Source organism: Sabethes cyaneus, chromosome 2 (genome assembly GCF_943734655.1).
Source record: "Sabethes cyaneus chromosome 2, idSabCyanKW18_F2, whole genome shotgun sequence".
Classification (NCBI taxonomy): domain Eukaryota; kingdom Metazoa; phylum Arthropoda; class Insecta; order Diptera; family Culicidae; genus Sabethes; species Sabethes cyaneus.
Genome location: NC_071354.1, coordinates 230,624,526 through 230,639,742, shown reverse-complemented (window position 1 = coordinate 230,639,742; position 15,217 = coordinate 230,624,526). Strand labels below are relative to the sequence as shown.

At 40.9% G+C, this 15,217-nt stretch overlaps 1 protein-coding gene across 1 annotated transcript; it reads left to right on the top strand.

Moving 5' to 3' along the window:
- Positions 1–3,908: 3,908 nt before the first annotated feature.
- On the top strand, positions 3,909–14,911 carry LOC128734049 (protein FAM91A1). Its single transcript, XM_053828029.1, has 10 exons — positions 3,909–4,173; positions 4,248–4,332; positions 4,425–4,565; positions 4,630–5,144; positions 5,204–6,389; positions 13,559–13,668; positions 13,742–14,002; positions 14,069–14,172; positions 14,243–14,312; positions 14,372–14,911. The coding sequence occupies exons 1-10, from the start codon at positions 4,087–4,089 to the stop codon at positions 14,480–14,482; spliced, it is 2,670 nt and encodes an 889-aa protein (XP_053684004.1). The 5' UTR covers positions 3,909–4,086; the 3' UTR covers positions 14,483–14,911.
- Positions 14,912–15,217: the final 306 nt, after the last annotated feature.

Genomic DNA, 15,217 nt, shown 5'->3' with positions numbered 1-15,217 from the left:
TCGAGGCATCTAGCACGTTGGATCCCTCTACTCCATGTGCAAGTAGGGTTCTTGAAGAGAACGGTTTTCACTGCACAGTCATACGGCATCCTTGTGACGTGGCCGGCCTACCGTAGTCTCTCAACTTTCGCCAGGTATACGATGAGATGATGGGAATCTCTCCAAGTAGTGCCTACAACTGGTGGTTCATATGCTTACGCAACTATCCGCTTTCCGTTTGTACTCCGCCAAAAATCCGCCAAAAACCTGTCGTTCAAGTACGGCAAGTGCACGTATGTCTTCCGTAAGCAAAGTTACTGTCTCAAGTTCGTAGAGGACTACTGGTCTGATTAGCGTTTTGCACATTGTCAGCTTTGTCCGGCGGCGTATGCCCTTTGATCGAAGCGTTTCGCGAAGGAAAAAGTAGGCTCAATTTCTAGCTTGACCTTGAATGCGTCGTTGAATCTCCTTACTCGTCGGTGGGGTCCAGAGATCCCAAATATACGGGTTCATGAAACACTTTCAGTTCATCGCCGTCAATAGTCACTGTCAGTGAGATGCAAACGTTGCTTTCTCTGGAGCCTCATTGTACCATATATTTGGTTTTCAACGTATTGTCAATTGCAAGGTAAATTGTACCATCCAAAGTGCGATATCGCTCATAAAAGTGCTATTGTAGCTTAAATCGTTTCGGTATCTTCGGCGCACTTTTTGTTATCTTCCAAGCAATAAGTGCGCCGAAGAGACCGAAACGATTTAAGCTAAAATAGCACTTTTATGAGCGATTGCGCACTTATTGATTGGACAATTTTCCTTGTAATTGACAATATTAATTTGTAACCCATTCCTCTTAGCATCCGTTTTTAGTCTGGTGCAGATTGCCTCCACCGTCTGTTTCTACCCAGGTAACCAATAAGCATTAGTATAAGCAGTGAATCAATCGTTTATTAGCATCCCTGGCGTTTTATACTGCAGGTGGCTGTTTATCAGCCTTTTGACTGCATAACTGTTGTAAATTGGCATCCACAATTCTATTTAAATACTTCTTGTCGGTAACTAGCTGCAAATAAGCATTGTCAGCACTATAAGAAGGCTAGCAGTAAAGTAGCCGCATATTTTGCCAAAATAGCATTTAAGTAGTATTTAAGGCAACTTAAATGCTTATTGGCTTGCAGTTAAATTGCATTGGAAATGCTTATTGGTTACCTGGGTAGTAATGCCACAGAGAACAGATTAACAGGCTCGAAGGAAGTAATCGATTTTTTGTGTGTAAAATCTGTCGGTAGCGCCCTCCAGATATAGTTTGCCAAACGCATCAAAAAATATCCATGTACCTTTATTAATATTTCTTTGTGCTGGAGTTACATAGCAGCGATGGCAGCGACATCAAGATTTAGTTTGCCACTTACTGCTCGAGGGGTGCTCTATTGAAGGATTACTCGTAGATTACATAAAAACCTTTTACACACTTTTTGTCAATTACCTGGAAGTCTGTTCTCTGTGGTAATGCTTAGTCAAGGTTTCTAGTAATGATGTCAAAGTCGTTTGCGAAGGCTAGGAGTTAGCTACTCTTGCTGAAGATCATACCCTACTAGCACGGTTGTTACAAAGTAGTTATGGTAACCGAATTATGACTAACTTCAGTCGTAATCCGGTTGCTTCAACTAAATGGACCTAAAGTGTGCTACTTGGGTACCTTTCTTTTCGAGGCCCGCTCGCCGGATCACACCTTCAATAGCGATATTGAATAACATACAGAACGGTCCATCCCTTTGCCCTTCTACGCGATTCGAAAGGACTTGAGTGTCCCTAAAACGCGCATGTAACACATCACTAACTCCCTGGTAGCTTTGATCAGCCATGATGCGCGGGCACGTTGTACTCTCGGCATTTCTGTAGGATTTGTCGTAGTGTAAAAATTTGATCCGTTGTAGCACGGGCCCCAATAAAGCACGCCTGATGCCGCCCTACGAATTCTCTTGCCCTTGAGAAACACGATGCAACAAAATCTGAGAGAGCACCTTGTAGGCGGCGTTGACCAGCGTAATGCCGCGGTAGGAACAGCAATCTAGCCGGTCGCCCTTTTTGTAGATGGGACAGAATACCCCTTTCATCCACTCCTTCGGTAGCTTCTTCTCCTCCCAAATCCTTGAAATTATCCAGTGAAGTGCCGTTGCTAGCGGTTCTTGGTTATTTTTGTAGAGTTCTGCCGGGAGTCGGTCTTTACCGGCGGCTCTATTATTCTTCAGCAGACCGACTTCTCTTCAAGATCTGGAGCCGGCACGCTGTTGTCGTTTGCAGACACTCGGAGGTAAACTACCTAGGTTAAACAAAGTGGTGAATCGTAATTTACCGAGCTGCCAACCTGCTGAACAAACGAACCGTGAACCGAGAGCCGCTCATTGTAATCGGTTCACAACAGCAAATGAACGGTTCAAACCGCTCACACAAAAGAGCCGTTTTGTTCAGGTGGAACTAGAAAGGTTAGAAGAAATTTAGCCTCCCTAGAAAAACAAATAAAAGTTAGATAACTCAACACTGACCCTAATGTTTGAAGCCAAACTTTTCATGGTAATAACTCCTAGGCATACGAAACAAATCTAGCTCAAGGTCATCGATGTATTTTTTCATGCTTTGAAAATTTATTTTGGATAAGTCCATCGATCAGTACGAATTTTCTTAGGAAAAGTTAAATTTGTCAACTCTGATCCTAATGCTTGCAGCGAAATTTTGCATGGACAAATGGAACAAATCTAGCTTAGAGTCATCGATGTGTTCTTCCATATTTTGAACAATATTTTAAGGGAAAGTTAAGATTCAAACACGCGTCACTGATTTGTGGGTTTTCAAAAGCAGTTTTTATGGTCAAAACAAAACAAATGTTCACGAAATTAACCGTTGTGTTCTGATTCTGACAGATGCAAACACCCTATTGCCCAGTAAACCATTTGGGTTGTATATCTCGATTACAACTGAGGTATACGAAATCATATCTGAACGAAAAAGTTATATTTCACGCCATATAAGAACATATATGTACCAAAGTGGAGGCGATATACGTGCGAAAATTTTGACAACTATTTGTAATTCTATTTTGCGCAGTTTTTATAACACGCAACTAAATACTACTGAATATATGATATAGATATAATCAAATATTGCAATTGTCTATCCAGCTTTATAATTCACAGTCAGGAATTGTATATGAAGACACGCACGACTGCGAAACAACTTATTGTTCACTTCGATTTGACATACTCTAATTATTATACAACCATATAAAATTGACATGAAAACGATTTAATGTGAACTTTCTATTACGATTTTGTGTTATCTGGGTGGCAGACATCCATGTTTTGAGTGCCAACATGATAGCGTGAGCAAAAATGAGATAGCACTTCGTCGCTACGTTTCACTCGACTGTCTCGACAATGTTTTGGGCCCGCTGTCAAATTTTGAGGCCAGGACATTCAGTCGCTGTCACTTGCTGCAGCTTGATATACAGATGTCAATAGGATGGATGCAAAGAACTCAATGATGAATTATCGTGAACATATTTTATGCTTTGTGCATAAAAATTGCTTTTCAAATGAATTTTTGGAATTTTGAAATTGCTTTTGGAAATAATACATGGGGATCTTTATTTGCTTTGTTCTCTAAAGGTTGCTACTGTTATAAAAAAATGGGTAGCTCTTTAAACATTAAATACGGCATATTTGACCGAATTATTTACACTTAAAAAAACTTGCGTATTTGGTTTACCAAATTTGGTAAATCGGGTAAATCGTAAAATTTAAACGATCATATTCAACGGCATCACTGTACCTGGTGGAAAAGCAAAGCGATTCTTTTCCCACGCCTGTTAATTATCTTTCGTTCAGTCTAAACTCACGCCACAGTCTGTTTTCTTTTATCTTCTTGCGTGAATCAAAAAAGTGCGATGTGGTGGAATTTTTAATCCTTATCCTATCAAAACATTCCATTTTTGATACTCAAACACCAAGTTTTCTGCGTCGCAAGTAAGTGTCTCAAATTCGTGAATATCTCGGTTGTGCAGTGGAAAATAGCAATGGCCTGTCCGTAACATATAAGGCCGTCCAAATCACAATGAGTCCGAATAGCTTTTTGCTAAACGTGGAGGATAGTATTCGCAGCAAAATCAGCTGGCGGAATTTGCCTCCGGACGTACGAAAGGTAAGGTTCCATTTTGCGAAACGCTTTATTTGTATTATAGGTAACAAGCTTTTGTTCTAATTTTTTTCGGCCAGGCACTAAACGACAATGAAAAACGCTACGAAAAAATCATTCTTGAGTATAGTCTCAAGAATCAACTACGATATCGAGGCAATTTAGGTAAGTGACATCAACACTCAGCACTGCTGAGTGTGATTGAGCAATCTTGAAAATTGAATGTTGTTTTTTATGGTTTGTCCTAACACGCACAGTGCATAGCACGTTTGGCCATGAAAAGTTGTACTATGAAAAATTAATCGAGGAAAACATTCGAGCGCTGCACCTTTTTCCGTACCATCTTGCTGATATCGTAACCAAGGGCCTTCGGTTGACTCCGTTCAATTATTACGCGGGTGAGTTTCAATGGTAGATATTTTACTGAACTAAAATAATATGGGACAATATGAAATCTTCCAGATATGCTTGTATTCTTGTTGAACAACGATAAGAACTATGATTCCTTGCCAAATTTTACGGCTGCAGATTGTTTGAGAGTGGTTGGGATTGGTCGCAACGAGTACCTATCTATTTCCAGTGAATTAAAAACCGGATCGCCTAAGTTATTCTTCAAACGCAATCCGTACTATTTTTTGCCAAAATTTCCTCGTCGGATCATAATCGAACCATGGTGGAAGATCGAGGTTGGCTACGTGCTGGAGAGCGATGTGCAATGTCTGAACGCAGATGAATTAGCCGTGATAGATCAGCTGATCGACTACGGAGCACAGACGGCGGGAAATTTAGATTATGAAGTGGTCCATAGTCTTTACAGGCGGGGTTTAATTTATCTAGACGTGCCAATCAGTGGTGAAGACAAAATAAGCATTCCACCGCTGCAGAACTTTGTCATGAATCGAGTAAGTGGTGATTACTTTGAAAACCTGTTGTACAACGTGTTTGTTACGGCCGACGAGCAGTCCACTATTGCGGAGGTAAATCATTGTGATAAGTTTTTTACGGTTTGTTTAACAATTTTTCTTTTGAACCATAGCTTAGTCAGATTCTCCAAGTGCCACTGGACACGGTGAAGCAAGCTACATCACTGTTCTGTCGGTTGAACTTTGCTCGTCGCAAGCATACCACTTTTGCCAATCAGCCGGATCCGCATGAAAGTTGGCGCAGTGCAAAGCGTGATTTGATTCAGCAGCAGCAACAGAACGCAGGGAGAACAATATTCAATTATCATTCTCTACTGCTTAGCCAAGAGTCGGTTGATAGTGAGCAAAGCGATCGACCAGGAGATCTCCCAATAGGGTCACAGGACAGTCCAAGTCCAGCCGAAGACAGTCCGTCTGATTTCTGTACTCTATCGGACTCTACGAAAACGGAAGAGAACCGCTCACCTGATGCCAAACGAGTTGGATTCATTTTCGATTCAACCTTGACTGCATTCCTTATGATGGGTAATCTTTCGCCAGGACTGAAAACACATGCTGTAACACTGTTTGAAGTCGGCAAGCTGTGTGACGAAGGAATGAACGACTTTCTACGCGAGTTGGAGAAAGTGTCCATTCTGGATGCCGATGGAGAGGGTGAAGTTAGCCGTTACTTTCATCATGCCATAATTTTAAGATCGACCATAGTTGCACTTAAAAACGTCCTCAACACTGAGCTAGATCTGCTTCGACTGGAGAGCCTGGAAGCTCTGGACCTAAAAACCCGAACCCGTCTGCTGGAAAAGAAGTACAAATTCCTAATCGCGGCCGCGCCGCTTTCCGGGGTTCTTTCCACTCCATTTACCATTCCGTTTTTCGGTCAGTTCTATCGAACTTCGACCAATTCACACATTTGGACGAAGCTATTTTACTACCATATGGGCGGCTATGGTCCACCCAGTTTGCTGCTAACCAAAGGGACCGTCCTCACACACTTGCCACGTCTTTTCCTTGGCTATGGAAAGCTGCTGATTACGATCGTCCACACGGAGTCGTTCATTCTGAACTCGGAACGGTTCGCATCGTTGAACGAACACCTCAAGAATGGTTGTGTGCTGATTCAGGGCTACGGAATAAAGCAGGCCGCCGAAACGCACTACGAGGTGTTTCCGTTTGGCGATTCGAGCGATCGGGCGATAGGCTGGAGTCGGCATTCGGCTGTTCGCAGACTTGCCGGCGTTTTGGATTTGCAACGCAGCTTCGGATATCTGACGTTTATCAGAACTGGAGTACCAGATTATGGTGAGTTGATTAGAGTAAAGTTTTCTTTATTTATATCGGCTCCGAGACACAACATTTGAAATCAGTTTTATTAAATATGCCGATCTACCGCTTTTAACGATAAGTCGTCTTTTGGCTATATGTCTGTCTCTGCAGTATCGAATGTGCCATCGTCGCAAAAAAAATATTTATGGTCTTGCTATCACTAGACGGTCTCTGCGTAGGAATTTGATCACTGCATGACTCATGGCAACTTTACGAGCAGCGATAGTACATTGTTTATGTTTTGAAAGTGGATAGATAACATGGTAAATTGAATGCCAAGCTGTAGATATTCGATGGTTGCAAGTTGATGACTTGTGACTTGAAATAGACTGCGAAAGCTTGCAATTTTCATTGAGCTTTTCGTCAAATTCTCCTATACGCAATTTGAAATATTAGAAGATTTTAACAGAGATTTTATGAAAAAAATTACTGTTTTTTTTTCAAGAGATTTTCGGGAAGGTCTGTTTAAAAAGCAGTTTTTAAATAATTTTATATTATAAAGAAATAACTTGTTTAGGAGATTCTTAGGAGGATGCGTTCTTATGGATGCTGTAGAGTGAGCAATTCGCATAGTGTTTTCATAAGCGCTGTAACACGCCTACTATGACGACCTAAATGGTTTTTTATTTAGGCTCATTCTGACGCTTGTTCATGTATTTGTTAACGTTTTTCTATTTTTTTTGGATGGCGAGAGAAAAAAAAAAAATATTTTGGATAGTGTCATTGTTAGTTATTATATGTAAACAGAGTGAAAAATGTTTGTCGCCTTCGTTATAGCGAAAAAAGTTCCGTTTCAATCTGCTGATATGTCGCTGATTTTTTTGGTATTTGATTCTGAGACAAGCCGTGGCAGCGGTCGCAGCACGATACTAAATCATTACTAATTAGAGCGCACTGTTTAACAAAATTCCTAGAGATGGCTTTGGCCGTATAATCAATTCTTCTTCAATTTACTCGGTCTTTGGCTACTCCTCGCATGTAAGTCGACTTTAATCTGGTCGAACCATCTAACACGTTGGGCTTCTTCTTGGTGCCGGCGGGGCTCTTGAAGAGAAAGGATTTCACTGCACAGTCATCCGGCATCCTTCTGACGTGGCCGGCCCACCGTATTCTCCAAGTTTTCCAGGTGTATAACCAGCTCGTTGTTCGCTTGATCAAAACATCTAAAGTAGGCTCGACTTCCAGCTTGAATGCGTCGTTGAATGCCCTTACTTGTATTATTGTCGGCGGTGACTAGAGATCTCAAATGTATGAACTCATCAACCACTTTTGAAGCATTGATTCATAATTCGATCCTACTCGCTTTCGTTTTTGGCCTGGTGTAGATTGCCTCCTCCGTCCCTAGGTTTCTAGTACTGCTGCCGAAGTTGCCTGCTTTTGCTGAAAATTGTTCCTATCGTTTCGATGCCCGCGCACCGCATCACACCTTTAATAGCGATGTTGTATAACATACAGGACAGTCCATTCTCTTGTCACAACCCCCTGCGCAATTCGAAGGGACTCGAGAGTGCCCCTGATACGTAACACATCTCTCGTTCCACGGTAGCTTTGATCAGCCGCGTGTTTGCCCGGCATATCGTTCTTGTAGATTATCTGCCATAGCTATTCGCACTTGACTGTATCGTATGTTGCCTTGAAATTTATGAAAATTTGGTCCGTTGTGGCACGGGCCCCCATAAAGCTCGCCCGACACTGCCCTACTAAAACTCTTGCTATTGGGGTTATATGACTCTCCTTCGGTAGTTTCTCCTCTCAAATCCCTGAAATTATCCAGTGGCGTTCGTACTAGTACTTTGTCATTTTTGTAGAGTTCGGTGTGTAGTTTTTACGAGATTGGTCCATTACCTTGTAGAACTTGCACGTGTCATTAGATCGGAATAGTTGGTCTAGCTCATCATGATCTCTGTCCTCCTTCAGGTCCAGGATGGTCAACTCATTCCGCGCTCATCGATACTTGACCGAATTCTTCCATGTAGCAATGCTTAGATAGACCAACCTCTTATTGTCTTGATCTCCATTGAGGTCATAAATATAATTAAATTTTTTATAACCGTAGTTTTTACAATCAAAGTAAGGGACGAAAGTAATGAAACAAAGATGTTGATAGAATTCCAAACAGAATGGAAACGAGCCGTGAATGGGAAAGAGCGGAAAGTTAGGTAAGGAAGGTCCATTGAAGCAACGCTTAAGAAGTTGTGTACCGCTCCTTTTTGTCCAAGCTGGGAGTCCATGTTTGGCCAAGGAGCATGGCTTTATCACGAGGTGTATATCGTCGATTGTTTTGAGCGAACATGCTACTTGATACACGAACCCCAAGGAGCATATGTTGATGAAGACAGAGAAAAATCGGCTATCGATGAGAATGTGGTCGATTTGGATCAATGTTCGCTGGTTAGGTGAAAGAAATTGCTTCTAATCATCAGGCTTCGCGGAGCTGTCGTTCTCGTTCGTGCCGGTATAACGGAGAATTCTGGCCCGAAGTCACGCAAGCGTAAGACAAACAGACATTCTGCTACCTACACACTCGCGAACGTACAGCTTCATACCTTTCGACATAGCCCACTCGCGAAGCAAACAACTTGTGAGCAACCAGTTGACCGTGAGCGCTAGTGGCGCACTGGGATACAGATCTTGCATTTACTTTTTCTTTCCTCCTTCATCTTCCCCCACGATTCTACTCACCGGCGGAAGTGTGAGTCCTCGCGAGTGATTCCTATCAGCAGTAGAGATGGTCGGGTTTCATATTTTCCAAACCCGAAACCCGGGCCCGAAATTTTATTTTTAGTCAAACCCGAACCCGACCCGAGCCCGAAATTTTCTATTTCTGTCCAACCCGAACCCGAAATTTTATTTGTCGTCGAATCTGATCCCGGCCTGAACTAGAATTTTATTTTAATTTTCACAAAACCTCGATCCAAATTTTGCCAGTATTATTTTCGTATCATCTTTAATGTTCAATCTCTGAAGTTAATTTGAAATTCTGGTTTTTATCACCCTTCTATTTCTTTTTGATTTGAAAACTCAAAATTCTAATAAATTAAAGTGTACACTAGAATCAATTTTGACTTTTTGCGGGAATGCGTCCCAAGTTTGCTACGAAACCATGTAACAAATGAAACAAGAAGTTTATATGAAAAATTATTTTGGAATGCTTCGATCTTGTTTCATTACGTTATAACAACTTGGTCAAATGGTTCTGGTGTGCCACAGGGTAGCAATTTGGGACTATTGCTATTCTGTATCTACATAAATGATGCAGCGTTACTACTCAATGAAGGCGGAAGGCTTTTCTTCACTGATGATCTGAAAATCTATCTTGAAGGCAGAAGAATCGAGGACTGCAGAATGTTGTAGAAGCTTCTGGACTTGTTTAGTGACTGATGCGTAAGAAATCAATTGTTACTGAGTGTGGAGAAATATTGCGTCATCAGTTTCCATCGCACTAGAAGCGCAATAGAGTTCGCTTACGAAATTTCCGGATCTAAATTGAATAGGGTAGAACAGGTGAAGGATCTTGGAGTATTACTTGACGAGAAACTCACCATGAAGTCCCACATTTCTGCCATCGTTGATAAGTCCAATCGTAGTCTTGGGTTCATATTTAAGATTGCTGGTGAGTTCAATGACCCGATCTGCTTCAAAGCTTTCTATTGCTCTATTGTACGGTTAACGCTGGAATGTGCGAGCATCGTTTGACACCGTACGAAGACCGCTGTCATTTGTTAGGTTGAACCACACTAAGTCGACATAGGCAGGTTTCGCAATCTTTGTTTGTTTTGGACATCCTATCGCAAATCGGACTCTACGCACCTTCAAGAGTTTTACGACCCAGAATGATTCTACAGGAAGACTCCCATTCAATGCAATATTCTGCCAACTCTCCCATCGCTTCCATGATCAGACAATTCAACTGCTTTGCTGACCTTTTTAATGTTGACGAACCAACACGCATTTACCGCCAACGAATTCGTGCACGTAACAATGTAAATACTAACAATTAAGTAACTTTTAAGTATTCATTTAGACATAAATTGTCCGATGAATTATACGAATAAAATAAAAAATAAAAAATAAAAAATAAAAAATAAAATAATGATATGTAATGGCCAAAAGGCACAGCACCTATTTTGGACCCTATCAGCAGCTGTACATAGTTTGGACTCTTCCATTTGATGTTGCTGTAAGTGTCCAAATTATGTACGTGAAACCAACGAAAAGATCGGGCAACCAACCGTGAAAGGATTGCTGATCGCATGCTGGCAGGGGAAGCTAGATTTCTTCTACAGACGGAATTTTTTGGGCTCGGGATCAAAAAGATCAGCACTACGTAATTCCGCCGGTAAATAGAGGGGTTGGTCGCGGTCTCGCTGCCGGTAACACTAAAAACTTAACCAAGTAACGACATAACAAAAAATTTAGATCGGAACAATCGGGAATCGGGCTTTGGATTGAAAATTCGGAGCATGGAACTGTAGGCCTCCAAATTTCTTTGGAAGTTATCGTGTTCTTTCCAAAGAAGTTATCAGGCCGGCACTGCATGAGGCATGTTGAATCGAAACGAGAGTACGTTCCTATAGGAATTATTTATACCATCTACCATAGGAATTATAGGTTATAAGAATGGTTATACCGCAGACAAACAGACAAGGCACTCGCAATAATTCCATCGTCCATTCAAAAACCACTAAAAGCATGTTTCGCAACATAGTCACACCGTGGCTTTCGAGTTTGCAGTTAAAAAATGTAAAAACCATACAATATAAAACCCTGCAAATATAAGCTATTCCGCAACATGTATAATAGAGGGTGCTAGTGTAAAAGTAAAATATGTAATACGATGGTTTTTTATCTTTTTCTATGTGTCATGTCAGTTTGTCAGTGATTATATACTCAAGTCTTTTTCACACGTTTTTTTACAATTTTTGTATTAACGTGGTTTTTTTATGACGATTTTGAATTAAAGGTGGTTTTATTTTACATAATTTTTTTAATTAACGCAGTTTTTTCAGCGATTTTTTTCGACTGCTTTTGGATTTTAAATAGCCTTTTCGGTGATTTTTGAATTTAGGCGCCTTTCTTTTACCGCCGTGTAAAACAACACTTGAGTGTAATACCAAAAGTAAACCGGCTGAGCAAAGTGACACTAAAGGGTGTCCCACATCAAATTGCACCACGGAAGAAACGCTGTAGAAAATTACCTATTGGGTATTTTCTCTTGAAAAGTTGGGTAGAAGTAGTTGTATTGAGTGTATTGTTTACACTGTATTTTTATCGCTGTCTGTTTTTCGAAAACTGGTAAAAATGGAGTAACCCGAAAAGCAACGTCGCTAATTGATTTTGCGCAAACACCTAGAAAATCTTCAACTCTCTCATCGGAAAACCACTCGGACACCGCCCAGCACAATTTGGATGTTCCAGAGAAAGTAAGGAAGCAGAAACTTTCAAAGTTTGCCAAAAAATATATGATTTGGCAAGCGATCTGCTCATGTGACAAACGGAGTACGCCGTTGGTGACTATCGGAACTGTAAACGGGCAGATCTAGCCCAAGGAGTGTCTACAGAAGTGTCTGCTTCCTCTACTAAACCAACACGAGGGCCCTATGATCTCCTGGCCGGATCTAACTTCGTGCAACTATTCAAAGAATGTCCTGGAGTGGTACGAAACCAACGGGGTTATTTTCGTATTCAAGGAAGGACATGAAATCCCCCCAGCGCACCGGAACTTAGGTCCATCGAAAAATACTGGACTATTATGAAGCAGACACTACGGAAGTATCCCAAAGAGGTCAAATCTGAGGAAGACATGAAGGAAAAGGGGGTTTCTGAAGAAGAAGCTGCAGCCAGATGTTGTACAGAATCTTATGAATGAAATAAAGCGTAAGGTGCGAGCATACGGTTATGGTATCGAAGTTGAATGAAATAAATATGCCAAAATTGCCATTCTGTATTTCCCACATGGAACAAAAAGCGCAAATTGACGTGATGTACACTGATCTAAAAGCAGCGTTCGATCGTATGATTATGGTCAAAATACTACTGCAGAAAATCTCGCGACTTGGCGCATCTCTGACTTTCACTGAATGGCTCAGCTTCTATTTATGCGGCAGAATTCTGCGTGTACAGCTTAACTCCTGTTTCTCTTCCCGGTTTACTAATTTGTCGGGTGTGCCCCAAGGCAGCAACATGGGACTGTTTGTGCTGTTTTTCAACGATATCGCCCCGCTGCTTGGAGTTGGATGCAAGCTAATGTACGCTGACGGTTTGAAATTGTATTCACCAGTTCGTTCTATAGATGATTGCATGCGGCTTCAGAGGCTTTTGGATATGTTCGCTGATCGGTGCAGGAAAAACTGGCTGGTCATCAGCATCCTGAAGTAATGACTTTCCATCGCATCGTTGGTCCAATCTTCTTCGTGGGGTTGTATGGAACGATTGATCGGATAACCCTTGAGATCTGGCTAAATAAACAAATACTGGTCGAATGTTGGGTAACGTCATATGCCTCGTCCTTTGTCTACGAAAAAAGGATATCAATTCGATTGTACGAACTATCGAGGCATATTCTCAATTCTCAATTCAGCGTATAAAATGCTCTCCCATATACTGTTTTTTAGATGATCGTTGGCTTAGTCTTTTGTCGACGAATCCTAAGCTAGTTTTCGAGAAGGTCGCTCCAGGACTGATCAAAAATCTTCCCTGCAACAGATCCTTGATAAGCTGGGGGAAAACAATTCACAGACTTATCTACTGTTTATGGGTTTTAAAGCGGCGTACAATTCAGTCCAGCCCGCGTTTGAAACTCATTTCTGGTCGTTTTTCTCAGTTTAGAGTTTACAAATAATTCTGATGTGGCTTTGCTATTTACACTGTTTTTTGGCGTCATAGTCTCATTGCTGATGTTGGTGTGACACATATCAACCATTCAGAGAGGTATGTTTTTTTTCGATTCTAAGATATATTGTTAAAAGGCTTGATAATGTAATGGAGGCGCATGGTGGAACCGAGGACGCAACGAGTAACCAAAAATATTTGTTTCCTTAAATACTGAATGTTTATTCTACAGTCGATCCATTTTTACTAAGCGATTTAAATTGAAAACCTTCTTTGAATCTGCCAGTTTTTCAAATGTTCTTTTATATTCACAGGATGCGACAGCTACGATGAAAATGTCCGTTTGATAGGGGACAAGACTAAAAGCGAAAATGTGAAAAGCAAAACGTCCACGCTGAAGCCGGATCAGCCTAAACCAAAACCAGTAAGTTACCAATTTGGCTTGCTGGCAAACCAACTCGATGTTTTAAAACTAACATGACTGCTTCCTCCGCCAGGTGCGCTCCAATACGATCGGTTCAATAACCTCGATCGAAAGTGATGACACTAGTTTGATTGAGGATATCCGGCGAATCCGGGACATGCACGACATTGACGCTTCGTTAGAGGCTGAAAATGAGCTGAATCAACAGACGGCGCAGCAGCCGGAAGAAGCTGCAGTGGAGAATCGTGATCTGGTGCTAGAGTTAGCCGATGCCAGTCGGAATGCCGATTCGGATTCGGATGCGCGAGGGCGCTCACCGGAGGTTAAGATGGAGGTAGATTCGTGGAATTTTGCTTGTAACTTGTCAAATGTATCTGAGATGAGATGGTTTTGTTTTCAGGAATGGACAATTTTAGACGTTCATTTCGGAATACCTCTGTTTGATGTCGATTGTAACACCTCAATTTGCCAAAATATTATCAAAAAACTATGCGTGGATGAGAAGTGAGTACTTTTGTTTGTTATTTGTAAAACAAATTATAAAAGCGTTTATTTTCTTTTTTACGAACGTTAGCATTGAAAGCATCCAGAATGTCAACTCTCAAATGGAAAGTCGATACTTAAAATTTATATCTCAATGCTTGGTAAGTCTAAAAACAAATTCAAGTCACACTAATAACAACAGAAATTTTTTATTCACCAGTACTTCGAAGACGAAAGCATGGAGCTGGTGAAACCGGGTAAGTTCGTACCGAAACCACGCATCAGTTTGGTGTTCGAGAATGGGAAAATCAGCAGCTGGAACGGTAAGTGAGGATGAAACGTAATCAATGTCGAAAACAACACCAAAAGCGTAGCTATTTCTGAAACTAGAGTCTTTCGAAACAAAAAAAAACTTCTTGATAAAAAAACATTCAGTTCAAAATCAAATGCATTCCGTACCGTACCGTAACACGTAAATTGAATTTAAATTCTACTATACTTAGAGCTATTATTAGAGTAAAGCTTAGAGCACGTCCGAGCCCCGTCGGCATTCATTCGCACACCCAGCGAAAACAGACACTCCTCACGACGACGACGACAACGGGAGCGATTGATTGGTGATGGGTATAGTAGCCTAGAGCGAGAGTCCGTACTGGATATACCTAGCAGTTTTATTTTATCGATTTAAGATGATGTACATACGAGACCAGTTTTAAGCAAGTCAGCCAAAAAATAGACGGGAAAAATATAATTATTATAAACAGAATGGGGGCTTTCTCTTAACTTTGGTGAACATTCTTGCTTGAGAATAGGTTTAAAACGCCAATGAAATTTGTGATAATTTATTATAACTTTTTTTTCGGTGACCAAAATTTAATGATGCAAAATATTACTATAACCTGAATTAAACTATACCGGTAACAATGCTGTACAATTGCAAAGGCAATCTTGGTGATTTTTTCTATATCTTTAAGTTGACTAGAGAAAAATACTTTTGAAGGCAATCCGTTGTATAACACTTTATCTATTATAGTAAGTAATGATATGATTCATATGTGATAAAATT